Here is a 14,485-nt window from a genome sequence, read left to right as displayed (position 1 = left end):
AAGGAAGGATCAAAAGATCAAAACTTAAAATGCGGATTTCAGACCAATCCCAAAGTAATTAGAAATCACCTCACCACCAAAATCATACACCCCTGTACCAGTCAGGGTCCTAGTAAGAAACAGACGGTGTCCTCAAGTTCAGTAATTTGAGAAGAGCATAGGGCATGGATAGAGGCTGGAGAAACCAAGGAGACAAGAGTACAGTCCTGGGGTGAGAATCAGGGGGCCCGCAGGCCTCAGGAGTGAGAGGAGAGAGGGGTCTCCAGAGAGCCTTGGGGAAGCCCACCCCACAGGAGCCGTGACCTTCAGTACAGGGAGGGGACCCTGACCTCACTGCCCCAACCTACAGCAGTATTTCTCAGTGCACCATGGGGTAACTAAAAAATGTGACATGTTATTTCTTTAAAACACAGATTGCCCTAGAGAAATAAAGAAATGAAGATTCAAGACAGACCTTCATAAATCATTTTCCTAAATCTGGACAGACTCTGCACTTGAAACACATTGCTCTTTAAATTTAATGAGCTTAGGCTGAAAATCAATAGTTTTTTGAGACCTGCATCGTATTTGTTTAAATAATATAGGACAACAAAAAAAAAAAATCTAATGAATGAAAGCTCTGATTTGTAGAGACTAGTCTGTATTCAGGAGTCTAGCAAAGTATACTCTGATTATTGTTATTATTGGCTGGATACCAGGTAATTTTTTTTTTAAATAGTTAGAACTATCCCACCATCCTAAATGACTGTGTCTCTTTTACATTATAGAAATGGCATTAAATATAAACTCCAAGAACACTTATGTTCAGCTGAAATAATGTTCCCATGATACATCTGTAAATTGGGATTCCTTTAATTAGGTAAGATTTGGACTAAACTATTGCCTAAAGCCCCTTATGAATCTGAGAATTTGTGATTCAGATTCAAGTGTTCCAGAAACAGTGAGAAAACTCACAGCTTTCAAATTCTGTAGTTTTTCATTTGAACCAATTTGTATTAAAATTTTTAAAGAAAGGAAAGCCATGGTCGGTCTTCAGGGTATAACCAGCCCATGTTGATAACAGGTGTCTCACACAGTTACTGCCCAAGTAAAACAATTTGTGCCACAGACCTTTGTAAACTGGAAAGCACTTTCTCAACATCAGGTTTCATTATATTCTTTTAATTTATAAAATGTTTACTAAACCACTTTACGTCTTTATTTTCTCAAGAGTGACATGTAGATGAAGCTTCCCTTTAAAAATAGTTTATTAGAGAAAAATTATCCTTATTTATATATGCAAGCATAGATATTAATTTTTTAATAAATTTTTAAATTTTATCAAATTTTTAAACATTATTTTAAAATGGAGGAACACCAGTAGAAATGTCATGAAATAAATACTCTAAAACCATTCACCCAAGATGAATTACCCAGGAGAGCAAATATTTCTGTGACATTTCTATCACCTTAACATATTTATTGCTAAAAAGTAATTCACCAAGGTAACTTTCTCTGGTTGATTCCACAACTGTTTTAATGCTTTGGATTATGTCTAAGTGTGTGTAAATTGCATTCTCAACATTGTAATCTGGTTCCATCAGTGTTCCAATGTCTTTTCCATGCACCTATTTGCTCAGCTTTCCCAAACAACTCTCAGTCTCCAAAGAAACTGGTTATCTAGAAGAAATAATTTGAGAATATAATAGCCGAGACTAAATTAGCAGCTAAATTAGTTCACTTAACATGGCAGAAACCAAAGAGTAACCATTTGGCCTTCGTATTTTACAGCATGTTCCAATCATAAGGAATGTGTTGTAAGGCAGGGGTTCCCAACCCCCGGACTGAAGACCGGTGCCGGTCAGAGGCCTGTTAGGAACCGGGCCGCACAGCAGGAGGTGAGTGGCAGGCCAGCGAGCGAACCGCATCGCTTGCATTACTGCCTCAACCATACCTTCCCCCAGCCCCGACCGTGGAAAGAGTGTCTGCCACGAAACCTGTCCCTGGTGCCAACAAGGTTGGGGACCGCTGTCGCAAGGGGTTAGTTATGAGGAAAATGCGAAAATGCACATCAGCAAACATGTCCGATTTCAGAAAAGACACCTATTCAGGGAATTAGTTTTGAGAGAAATAGCTGCATACTAATGTATTTACTATGCATTTGTTACTTAATTGCACTTTCTTTGCAAACTAGAAATATATTACTTATTATTATTTATTTATTAAATATAAATGTATATTTATAATAATAGATAACAATATAATAAACAATAAATATATTACTTTTATATTTATAATATATTATTATAAATAAATTTATAATAATAATATAATAATATAATAAATATATTACTTTATTATTATAAAGGTTAACTATTATTAACCTTTAACAGATATGTAGCTGGTCATTCTCTGCATGTGAGCAAAATTCCTGAATGACAGTAGAAAGATAATTGAACATAGAGCATTTAGCGTTTAATCGAACATAGAACAGTTAGCATTTTATGGAGTCTTACAGATGGCATTCTGTAATTCTGCTTTAAGAAAATATCAGAAGCTGCAAAGGAGTAGTAACAAAATTTTTAAATTTTCTTTTCAATACCTGAATATGCAAGTCTTCGGGGGACTCTTAGGGCTCATTGGCCTATAATAACTGATCATAATTCAGTGAAAAAAAAAAATTCCAAAAAAGTTCTACTTTTTTCCAAATGATTTAGTATAGACTTAATGTTTCAAGATAATTCCTTTTCAAAACAGATCTCAAAACATGAACTTAACTTTGCATGATGCAGCAGAGTAAAATACTTGGAAGCTGTTTAATTTACATTTAAATTTTACAGACTTTACAAAGGATCAGCAATGATATTCAAAGGACAGCTTCCCAGCCCTGGGATGACTCATAGCACTAGCTTGATCTATTTGATGTATTAGTCATGCCACCATCAGCACAAAGGTATTGAGACGGGACCTTTTCTTTATAGAACACGAAACAGACATAACTTCAAGATGCTTAATGACCCTTTGTTGAATGCCCTAAATTCCTAAACAAGTTCAGATAATTAAATGGCAACCTACTTCATTATATTATCAATCCTCCATCATTTATAGCTAAAAGATAATAAAAAAGAGGTTTCAAAAACTGAATTGAGGGCCTAATATAACTTGAGCCTTTGACTAAGTGTCTTTCGTGTGCAATCTCGTTTAATACAACACGCCACTACAGTATAGATTGCTGAGTCAAGCTCAATAAGCACAGTCCCTTGTCAAAGATGCTACAAGGTGGCTGGGTCACTCTCTGGGCCCAAGTGCATCTTACACCAAAATACACCTTTCATTTCAATGAAGTGACCACAGTTAGAAAAACTGAACACCTCTCTGATTTGTACTAGTTAACTGAATTAGTAAGAAATTTCCACAGGGCTGACAGGAACTAAAATATTCCAAGCCATTAATTTCATTCGTTTTTTGTTTTTTTTTGTTTTTTTACTACATAATGTCATATCCTGTTCTCCTGTACCCTGAGGAATAAGCATTCCTAGCAACACAAGAAGGGAAGTAGTTGACACAGAAGAACACAATTCTGAGGTGAACGTACAGATTTAAACCTGGCTCTCTCTGTTCAGAATCTTTAAACCCAGCTCACGGTATTTTGAAAAAGTAAGAAAGGCTGATTTTTGAACAAACATTGATTTTCGATCCAAGGGCCAGATGACTTTTACAGGTAATATATATCAAAGTGACCCTAAAGAAACCTATATTTTATAAAAGTATTCCGTTTAACAATAAAATCACTTCTATTAGGAAATGAAGTATAGGAATGCATGAAGCTAGATTCTAAGTAAAGTAAAACTCCCATCTCAATTTTGAAGAAAACCAATCTACGGCACATTTATCTGCATCCAACACTAAAACTGTAATCAGGGAAGAGCCAAATCGGACTACAGGCTGGATCTGTTCCTTTTACTTTAACCTTTGCTTTCCGCTGCTTTTGTTCACTAAAAGGATACCATCTATATACAATGGCCTGCCTCAGGGAACCCTGCCCCTCTTCCTGAATGTTAAACCAAAGTGCCTATGTTCAGGGAAGCATCCTGACCCTGTCCACCTGGGGATGGCTGCAAGAAAGAAGAAATTAACACATCCCCTCCCTGAGGTTGGCCATTCCAGGTGATATTTGCAGAACTTATGGTCTTTTTACTTTATTTCCTCATCTCCTCCCAGTCTCTGCTATAAAAGAAACTGTCATCCAAACCCCAATAAGGTGGTTATTTTGAGACTTTAGTCTGCCATCTTCTCGGTCTGCCGGCTTTCCGAATAAAGTCGTATTCCTTGTCTCAACACCTCGTCTCCGATTTATTGCCCTGTCGTGCGGCAAGCAGAGTGAGCTTGGACTCAGTAACAAAACCTGCCTGACACACGTGCATACACAAACATTTTCTTGTTAATATTTTAATTTACTGTCTACGAAAAAAATGTTGCCATATGATGGAGTTTTCATGAATACTATATATCTGAGTCACTTCCTAAACTGGTTGACAAAATTCTACAATGGCAAAAGTAAAAATTAGGGCATCTTACTTGGCCAGGCTTACAATTTTAGTAATATTATACTATTACTATATGTATAGATTGCAACATAAGTAAGAAGTAGGTAACAGAAGCACTGAGCTTGACCTGCAAATATTCTTCCTCTTTCTTGGAAAGAGTTTGCATACGTTTCTCTTCAAACTGTGGAAGAAAAGATTTGGGAAATGTCATGTCTGGAGAAGTAATGCTAGAGCCAGAAGAAAGAAACGTAGATAGAAATGAAGGCAATTAAACAGATAGAAATTGGCAAATTTTCTTACCCCTGTTTTTGCAGACAGCTGTGTATAGAAAGTTTTATTTATCATTAATCTAATCTATTAAAATAAACACATATGGAATTAAGACTATTTCTCAATGACTCCATTCTTCTTGTTCTTTTAAAAATGTTATGAAACAATACCTTGAGATAAGGTATTGTTATATAAATAATACATTAATGGAACTGGAAATGCTATAAATGGCAGCTGTCTCAATTTATTGCTATCTTTCCTATTGAGTTGTTTTGTTTTGTTTTGTTCATTTAACATTCATTTCAACCAATATTTATTGAAGGTCTGTTTAGACTGTGCTAGACTATTGGAAGACCAAGTCTGCACACTTGAAGAACTCACAAGACTAGTAGAGGAAGATGGAAAAAGAAATGGAAATATGTGCTAGAACAGAAGTACAGTATGTGCAAAGGGCTGTGTGTCCAGCCAAGGGGCAGGGCAAACTGTCAGGTACAACATACTCAGTAGGTCTTTCTACATTCTGATACAGTGTGGGATCACGGCATTTACAAAGGAAGTAAGATTAAAAGAGGGTAAAGAGGAAGGGGAAAGGTGGCTGAAGCCCTAATGAGGGCAAAAAGAGAAAAGGTAGAAAGAAATGAAAACACTTAAAATGAAACACACAAATTGCTCTAGACATGCAAATGCACACACAAACACAGGCCAGATTTTACATGGGAACATGGTGAGACTTCCCTTGGGTGGTTGATTATCAAGGATTAGCAGAGGCAGAATGAAAAGACAAATAAGTGTGTGTGTTCAGATTTCCTGGAATCTATACAGGGATCCCAATCTCCCTTCACATAAGTAGCTCCTTTGATGTAAGCAGGAAACAAAGGTTCCATTAAGGCTTCTTATGTGCTTTAGATACACTGGTGTGGAATTTTTCTCTCCAAACTGTTTAAATTACTTATTTCAAGTGAAAGAGTAAGAAATAAGATCATACATCACCTTTTATATTTTAGCTATATAGTCCAGAATCATCTTTGGTAAAAGAGTCCTATAAAACATATTAAAGACCTCATGAATCAATGTCAGTCTTGCCCCATACTCATATCTGAAAACCAGGTAAACAGCAACGTTATTGGAGTTTTCTTTTAAAAATAGTTATATACACTGTACGTAGACAGCTTTTTAAAACAACTGCCTGAAATAAGACAACATTATTTTTAAAAGGCTTCGTTTTGTTGATTTACTTGGTTTTCAAAACTTCACGTAAAAATTGGGAAATGACAACAAAGTTTCTATAATCACATGGCACCCTCAAATATGTCAAATACAATCTTAAATAGGAAGATACTGAAATGCACTAAAATCTCACACTTTAATGATCATTTAATAATTTATAATGTATTCAAGATAAAATTTGTAATTGTTGGTGTTGTCACTTCAAACAGTGACAGTCATCTTATTATTTTCTGGCTATGAAATTCTTAAGCACATGAATGTATTATTAACAAATATCTTAGTAGAAATCCTATCAATATCCCATTGCTGGGAGCCCATAGTTTCCTCTAATACTAACTAAATATGATAATTCCAGTGGACACATATTCCAAAATATTCAGTATTTAGTATACTTTTGCCATCACTATCAGCATCACATAAAAAAAAATTCTGAAACTGCATTTACTGAGTGTAAAGAGCCTTCTGTCAAATTTGTGCCACCTCTATGATATAATAAACATCAAAATATTCCTACTCAAGGCTTCTGAGTCAGTACTTATTACAGTGAATAAAATGGGAGTCAAAAACCATGGAGAATAATCTTGTATTTATTCCCCTGATGATTTACAGGATGGTTTATTTTTCATAGAAAATAGAAATCATAAAGTAATATAAAATATAAGTGGAATTTTTAAAACCCCATTTTAGAAGTTGGGATTACATGTTAACCAAATAAAGTGAAGACATTTTGGAATAAAATTAGATATGAGTAGCACAACTATATGTGATTATTACATATAGCCCTCAAGCCCTGTGAATATCATTACATGGTAGTTTACTTGAAATAGTATTAAATAATTCTTTCATAAGACTTTACATATCATTTATATCAACTATTGAAGATTTAATGTACTTTGCATAAATCTGACTAAATTACGCATCTGCAGATTTTCACAGTCCTTTCCTACAATGCAGCTTAGCCTAAAAAGTCTTCTTTGAGTGAGGTAAGGAGTGCTATACACATATTTTATAACTTACTTACAAATGCATCCGCTACAATTATGTCATCAGGAATTACTTATCATTCGTTACCTTTCTGACTCAGAACACCTAAACAATTCAAGGGCACATATTTAGAATACAGAGACTACAGGCTGTGCAATTTTACCGATACAGCGTATATTCTTTCCCTATTATATAAACTTTTCCTTGTCAGTTCTATTAACATGCTAACAATTTTAATACAATCTTTGAATGGTCTGTGGAGGTATTTCATTCTCATTTCGCCAGCTAATTAGCCAAAAGAAATGTACATTCTCCCCTGTGATTTAAACATCTAATGTCTAAAATCACTCTTATTCTTCGTCCTACACTAAAACGAATGGCCATCTAGTCCAAATTCTATAAATTCCAGCATTGTCCTAACCCATATCTCATGATCATGACCAGCAAAATCTCTGAAAATCATGCTTAGTGTGCACACGACTTTTTTGTCACTTGTCACCATTCACAAAAAAGGGTTGTACACCTGGATTTTCTTTCCACTGTCATCAGCAGTCAATTTGATGATAAAACTTTACTGAAGATACAGATTTTCTCAATTTTATTAGAACAGCAATAAAACAAACGAGCAAAAACTAGTTTCTGGTGTTAATTGTCTTATTAGCCAGCTTGTAACATCACACTTTCCTGGCGTACTGTAGCTTCTTATTCTAGGGGACATTAATTGGTTTTAAATGGTGTTAAATACCATCCCTGCAGTTGCAAGTGCTTCTCTGGGATTTTTACTAGAGAAAAGAACTCCTGTAATTTAAAACCACTTTGCTTTCTTCAGTCACAGCTGTTAGGGAGACACTGACCTGTCGAAATCTTAAAGGTTTTTCACCCCTTTCCCAGTGCCATTAGTCTGCATTTATTTTCTAAGGCTTCTTTGCCCCTTGTGCCATGGCTCTTCCGTAACTCCCATCCCCCAAAATGCTTTCAGAAGAAAAGTCACCGCTTTTCGCTGGTTAAGCCCTTTTCTCTCTCTTTCCCCACCCCCGCCCCTTACAAAACCTTGGCTACCCTTAAAGAAAATTCTCCAACAACGTGTCAATTTTACATTGGCCACAAAGACAACTTCTGTTGGGAGAGGAGAGGAAAGAGGGGCTGGAGCTTGGCTGTGCCTTTCCACAGACAGGGATCTTTGTGGCGATCGGAAAACACTTCCTGCATAAAAATTCAACACACTCTCTGGGTGCAGGGCTGGGGAGAAGGAGCGACTAGGTACCAGCAGTGCCCTCAAACGAACGCAACGCATCCCCTAACCTTCCAAACCGGAAAGTCATTTGTTCTCAAAATGTGTCAGCTTTTTTGCCTTATTAAACATAATCCACTGTCTCAGATCCCGGGGCAGCTCCCCCTCTAGCGTCTGGGTGAAAGCTATTAATCACTCCTGTACTTTCTCTCTTTCCTCTGCATTTCCGTTGCACTGTTTTTGCATCTAGCTCGGCTCTGACAAGCTCCCGCTCCTCGTGGGTATCAACAGGGTACCGAGAAGCTAAGAGCAAAAAATCCCGCGAATGGGATACCGGGTCTTGCAGGACCCGCCTGTGTTAATTCCGCCCCCTCCCCCTGCCACGTGACTTCACCGCCCGGAGACCCGAGTCTGCACCCCCAGTGGGCTTCCCTGGACGAAAGACCCGGCACGCGGGCTCCTTCCCAGGCCTGGGGAGGAGGGGCACCCTCGCCCTCCTGTGTCGCCAAGTCATTTGGTCCACACAGGCTTGCCACTGAGTTCGTGTCACCTTTCGGTCGCGAAGCCCCAAGTTCCAACCTGGAAAGGGGTCATGGATGAGAGGGTGGGCCGGAGGCGAAGGGAGAAGTCTACAGATCCCTTCACAGGTGTGTGTGCGTGTGTGTGCGTCCGTCTCCCGGAGGGGCCGCAGCCTAATAAAGCGACCCCCCCACCCCTCCCTCCTCACCGACCTCCAGCGCAAACCGGCTCCACGTTTTAGCATCTCATTTATCCTGAACATGCATGCCACTCGCACCGGGCGTCGGGTATGCTGAGCGCTATCCCATCTCTCAAACCTTGAAACGTGAAACTAGCTTTAGGAAGATCACAAGTCCAATCAATCCAAAGGTGACAGAGGAAAGGGGTAAGGGTTGGGCCGGTGTGTGACACAGCACGTTTTAACTCCATCCCCCAGCACCACTCCCCGCCCAGCTCCCCCTCTCGGCCGGCGCTTACCTTCTTTGGGCGGTCGCTTGGCCTCCCTGGTAAGATTACAGACCTGGGTGGTCTGCAGCTCTTGGGTCAGGCAGCCCTCGGTCTGCTCATTCAGGGGTAACACCACGTTATTTAACAAAACCAGCGACTGGTCGTCGATTCCCCACTCTCCCAAGTGTTGAGGGCAGGTGCATTTTGTATACATGATCCCGCAGGTCTCTGTTCTCACATTTTCTGATTTCAAGCAGCTCTCCAACCAAGAGCATAATACGTGGCAACCAAACTGGCTTGGGCTCACCTTGTTCAATACCAAAAACTCAAAAAAAGATTTCTGATCTTCTTCCCCTTTTTTCTGTAATCCTGGGAAATCGGTTGGAAAGACCCGACGTATTTGAATAAAATTTTTATCATACTGTAGAAAAACGAAAGCATTCTTGGATTCGCAGAGTTGCATTATAGAATGATTCTTTCTTAAAAGATCCTTGATTTTTTCATGGGAAAAATGATCAAACTGATAAGCCAGGAGAGAAAAGTTAGAGCAGCTAAGGTCCTTTTTGGAAAATTTCAGGTAAATGCTATATTTGGTTGGATCTGGATTTTCCAGCGTCCAAGTGCAGTTTGTAAAGTTTTTGGGAAACATTTCACTTACAGAATACGATCCATAAATGACTCCTTTCACCAAAGTTGAACACCAGAAGTCTTGGGCAGCATTAAATCCAAACATAACCAGGAGATAGGTGGAAAATATATAAATCAGCAGGTTACGAACAGCCTTCATCCTATGTCATTTGGCCTGTAAAAATGGCAATGAAAGAAAAATGCAAGTAGGAGTCTACGCGCATTGAAAAAAAGAAACTCCTTTCAATATCACAGCCAGCTGTTTTCAAGATTTCAGTAAAAAAACCCTTTTTAAAAGAAGGGCAGGTAATTTTTATTTTATAACGCACGAAAATTATCTGTTGCTGTGTGAACAGCGCCCTCACGTGGTCATTCACAGTGGCCAAATTCCCTACATTCAATTTAAGAATAATATTCAATAGATTATTAATAGGAATGCTCTTAATTTATCTACCAAGATTTCCTTCAAGTGCATGGTGATTCTCTTGAAAGAAGAGGAAATTTTTGCTTTTTAAATGTAACAGCCTAAATGTTAATTTTTCAGATATTTTTAAGCAACCTTTACAAACCTTTTCTCCCCCTCAGCCCTCTGCCTGCAGTAAACAACATCACACAAAATCTAATCTGATAATCTGAGAACAGCTGTTGTCATATTTCTTTTCTTTTAAATGTGAAAAGCAATTATGATCAATGATAGCCTCAATTTTAAAAGCACAAATGATAATTTGTTGCAGCTGAAACATCACCCAAATGCTCCTGCTAGCCTTTGCAGGGGCCACTGGGTGAACTGGTGGGAAATTCCTGTGCAAAAATACAGGTATTCGTGTGGATTAACAGAATTTGTAAACCAGCATCCAAGGAAGTGCAGATACATAGGGAAGACCTGCTTTTGGACATTATCATTGAGAACCAGGATTTAAGGCAGTCATATCAATGTGACATGTCCTCTTGGGATACATAAAGTAGACCACTATATTAATATCTGTATCCAAAGGTGATGTCAGTGAAAAATCCCAGAACCACAGTAACTGAGCTGGTTTCAGCTTTATTTTATTTTTTTTTAATAGAGCTATTTTATCTAGAGTTATCTACTGTAATTTAAGATGTACACATGGTACATAAAAGATATTAGCATTGTCTTTCCTAGCCGATTTCAATTATTGAATTGTTCCCTCTCCAACAACAGCTTCAAAGCTCCTTTTCTTCTCTATTTTTTTAACCTGGCCTTGCATAATACAGTAATCCTTGGTTTTATTTACCTCTGTAAGTTGTCATCCAAAAGTAACTTGAATATTTTTCAGCTGTAACCTTTAAGAAGTTATTTCTTAGAATAAATGACACTGCTTTTTTTTTTTTTTTTTTTTTTTTTTTTGCTTAGCCTTTGAGCTAAGTGATGCCAAGTTAATTTTAAAAGTCTTTAGGCTGCAGTCTCTTCCACTGTTCTGTAAACAGAGACAGACACACAGACATATAGATAATTAAGAGTTTTCATGTCTTTGCCTGGGTCCTCTCTGAACCAAAGGATATAAACCCTCTTCCTTCCTGTTGCATAACACACACCAACGCATGCACACAAAATCCAGTGACTGAAGTCCCTGAAGACAGATCTGCAGTCCCCAGATCATAATACAAATTCTAAGTTTTGATGTAAGCAAAAACAACCCCAACTCTAAATCTCCATATAGCAGCAGTTTAAAATAACACCAGAATTGCGGGGACTATCAAAACTGTGTTTTCCTAATTCAAACATACAGTTCAATGAATAATGCATTTTCTCCTTGAGAAAATAAAGCCAATGAGCACGTAAAGGTTAAAAAATAGGGAAAGTTATAGGAAATTCTGGAAGTAATTTTCCTTTTTTTTTCTTTCTTTTTTTTTGCTGTAGCACTTTGCAGGCAATGCAGGTCTGCGCAGTGTTCTTCAGGATAGAGTGTAGGCGTTGAGAGCCAATGTGACAATAAGTGTCTAAATTAGGAATTCCAACCATGAAAGGGGGCTTCATTTTATAATCGCCAACTCAAAAAGGGGTCGTATTTCTTTTCGTAATGAAATCCGGTACTTTTGCTTCCATCTATTTGACGGTGCAAGTCTGCATTGTTGTACTCAACAAGGATTAGAAAGAGTGAGGAAATGGCTCTGATTTCACTTTCAAGCCGGCTCAAGAAAGCCCCCTCAACGTAATGCTCTTTATTTTAATCATTCAGCCTTGGTGTACGGAGTCTCCTTTTATTCTAACTAATCACAAATGAATCACTGAACTGTCGCTGCCGCCACCCCCAGCCCTCGCCAGCCCCCGCCTGCAGGGCCACTTCAAACAGCTGTATTTCTCCCTTTAAGAAAGAAAGACGAGGGTGCGGGTGTTGAACGGCCCGGCCCCCGAGGTTTCAAGGATGTGGCATTTATTTATTTATTTGCTTGTTTCCTGCTGAGAGGCAAAGCGGCGTTTAGTTTTGCTCTCCTCAAAACTGATTTTCTGGTTGACACTTTTTAGTCGAACATAGACGGCGCCATCACTCCACTGATTTTTTTTCCCTCAATAGAAGACCCACGGCCTCCCCTTATCTTAACTTCCTTTTAACCTGAAATTTCCCCCCATCAAATTACCCTAATCACACACAACCGTCAGGTTTTCTAGGTCTCCCTGCCGATTCCTTCCGACCCAGCACATCTCTGGAAAACCAGACTTCCCTAACTTTTCAACTGCGGCGTTTAAGTAAATGCAGACAGTCGGGTTTGCTCGCAGCCTCTCCATCCGCCAGCAACAGCCTGGCCTTTGCAGATCTTCCCTCCGCAAACACCCGGCGGAAAGCTCCTCGGTGGCGCCCCCGGCAGAGGGAAGGTGACCCCTGGACCCCCGTCCTTACCTTCCACTCCGAAAGCTCAGGGAGGCTCTTGCTCTAAGACACCAGCACAGGCACGCGTCCCAGCAACAGTGACGGAGAGACTCCCCTTCGGTCCCAAGCACCGTTGCCCATTTTCCCCGGCTGAGCTTCAAAAATCAGGATTGATTTTTTTCTAACGCACTCATAAGAGAAGCAAAAGAATGGGGGGGGGGGGCTGGGGGGAGGAAAGAATCAAAGAGTGGAGGGGTGGGAGAAAAAAGCCCCCAGGACCCCGGAGCCTAAGCCGTAGCCGAGTGAATCCAACCTCCAACCCAGGCGGGGGCGGGGGGAGCCCCCCGAAGACAGACACTAAGGAATCAAAAAAAAAAAAAAAATGCAAGTGGCTTAGGAGCGAGGATTTGTTTTTCCAAATCTACCCCCCAATAAACCGGTCAGCCAAGAAGCCGAGAAAGCGCTGAGACGAGAAGCGGCGGCGGCTGCTAAGGCAGATTTGTTGGGGGCGGTGGGTTTATTACGGGAGTGTTCGTGGTCGCCTCGGGAGGCTGGAGCTCATGCTTTCTCCTCTTTCCGCTCTCCTCCCGCCGCCTCCTCCTCCTCCTCCTCCCCCCTCCCCCCCACCGCAGGTACTGATGGACTGACGGCGACTAAGGAGAGGGGGAAAAAAATCCGCGGCTGGTGATGTCGGAAAGCTGTTTGAACGCCGGGCGAGGAGGGAGGCGCGGGAGGGAGCGAGATAGTAAAGCTCTGTCTCGGGTGTGCGCGCGGCGCGCGGCGCTCGCTCTCCCCGGGCGCGCGAGGGAGGGGGCGCGCGGCCCCGAGGCGCGCGCCGGGCCCCGCGTGCTCGTGGGCGCGCGCGTGCAGCGCGGTGCGCCCGGCGGCCGCCCGGGGTCCGCGAGCGCAGCGCGGCCGCGGCGCCTCGCGGAGCTCCGCCTGGGCCCTGGCGGGGCGCGGAGGGAGCGGCGCGGGAGGGCGGCGGGAGGGGCTCCAGGCCGGGCCGCGGTGCGCCTGCACGTCACGGCTGCTCCGAGCCCAGCGCGTCCCGGGAGCGGCGCTTTCTGCGCCTGGGAGGTCTGTGCCTCCTCAGTTCCCAGCGCAGCTGCCGGCGGCGACCGGCCGTCAGAGAAACTCCCGGGGAGGCGAGGCCAGGGGGGGTGCGGAGGACGGGAAGGCGACTCCCGGGGCTGGGGAGTAAATGCCGCACTTGATCGTCTTTCTCTTTCTTTCAGCGCCGACCTGTCGCAGCTCTCATTTCCGCACCGGGATTCGGAGGGATGGATTGCCCACCGCGGAGGGGGCAGGTCTCGGCCGCCGAACTGCTCGCGTTCCCGGGTGGAACAATCCTAGTTTTTCTCAGCGAGGCTGCAATTAACATCTTACTTGCTCTGGCTGATAGTGGCGACCGAGGTTGGGCGTCTGCGTTGCTTTCTGCATGGCAATGGGATCGTGGTTATGGGGTCTAAACTTTTGTTTTCCTAATGTTTCCGATTCTTTTTCGAGTTTCCCTAGTAACAGTTTGGGGACGCGGATGGGAAGGAAGGAGGGAAAGGAGGAGGAGACATGACCAGATTCTCGATTTAGCAGGGAAAGGGGGATACATTTCCACCACTCCCCACCTCGATATTCTTGCCTTCTGGACAGTTGGCTGACAGGTATTTGATGAACTAGATTACAGTACGTGCTGCAAAAGGTCATTCTCCTACCGATTATGCCTCTACTTGTAAACGCAGTTGGTGGTTTGCAAAACAGGTGCTAAAATAGTGCGTTGAAGTGGTGGGAAGAGACCACACTGGGTAATTCATATAAAGTGTCGC

The 14,485-nt window shown here is 41.4% G+C and overlaps 1 protein-coding gene across 3 annotated transcripts in view; it reads right to left on the bottom strand.

The window, feature by feature from the left end:
- The window catches only part of ADGRB3 (adhesion G protein-coupled receptor B3), a 790,409-nt gene extending 777,120 nt beyond the window's left edge, over nucleotides 1-13,289 (bottom strand). Inside the window, exons 1-2 of one of the 3 annotated variants that reach the window (XM_082405028.1) lie at nucleotides 12,696-13,289; nucleotides 9,235-10,006 (exon numbers count right to left, since the gene is read on the bottom strand). In XM_082405028.1, the coding sequence (XP_082261154.1) occupies nucleotides 9,235-9,991 (757 nt within the window). In that variant the 5' untranslated portion in view covers nucleotides 9,992-10,006; nucleotides 12,696-13,289. Of the gene's footprint in view, nucleotides 1-9,234; nucleotides 12,670-12,695 lie in introns of those variants that run through there. The other 2 variants (XM_082405029.1, XM_082405030.1) reach the window with 2 other exon arrangements.
- Nucleotides 13,290-14,485: the final 1,196 nt, after the last annotated feature.

The sequence above is a fragment of the Balaenoptera borealis genome, assembly GCF_965194805.1.
Source record: "Balaenoptera borealis genome assembly, chromosome: 9".
Taxonomy (NCBI): Eukaryota; Metazoa; Chordata; class Mammalia; order Artiodactyla; family Balaenopteridae; genus Balaenoptera; species Balaenoptera borealis.
This window is presented reverse-complemented; position numbering and strand designations above follow the sequence as displayed.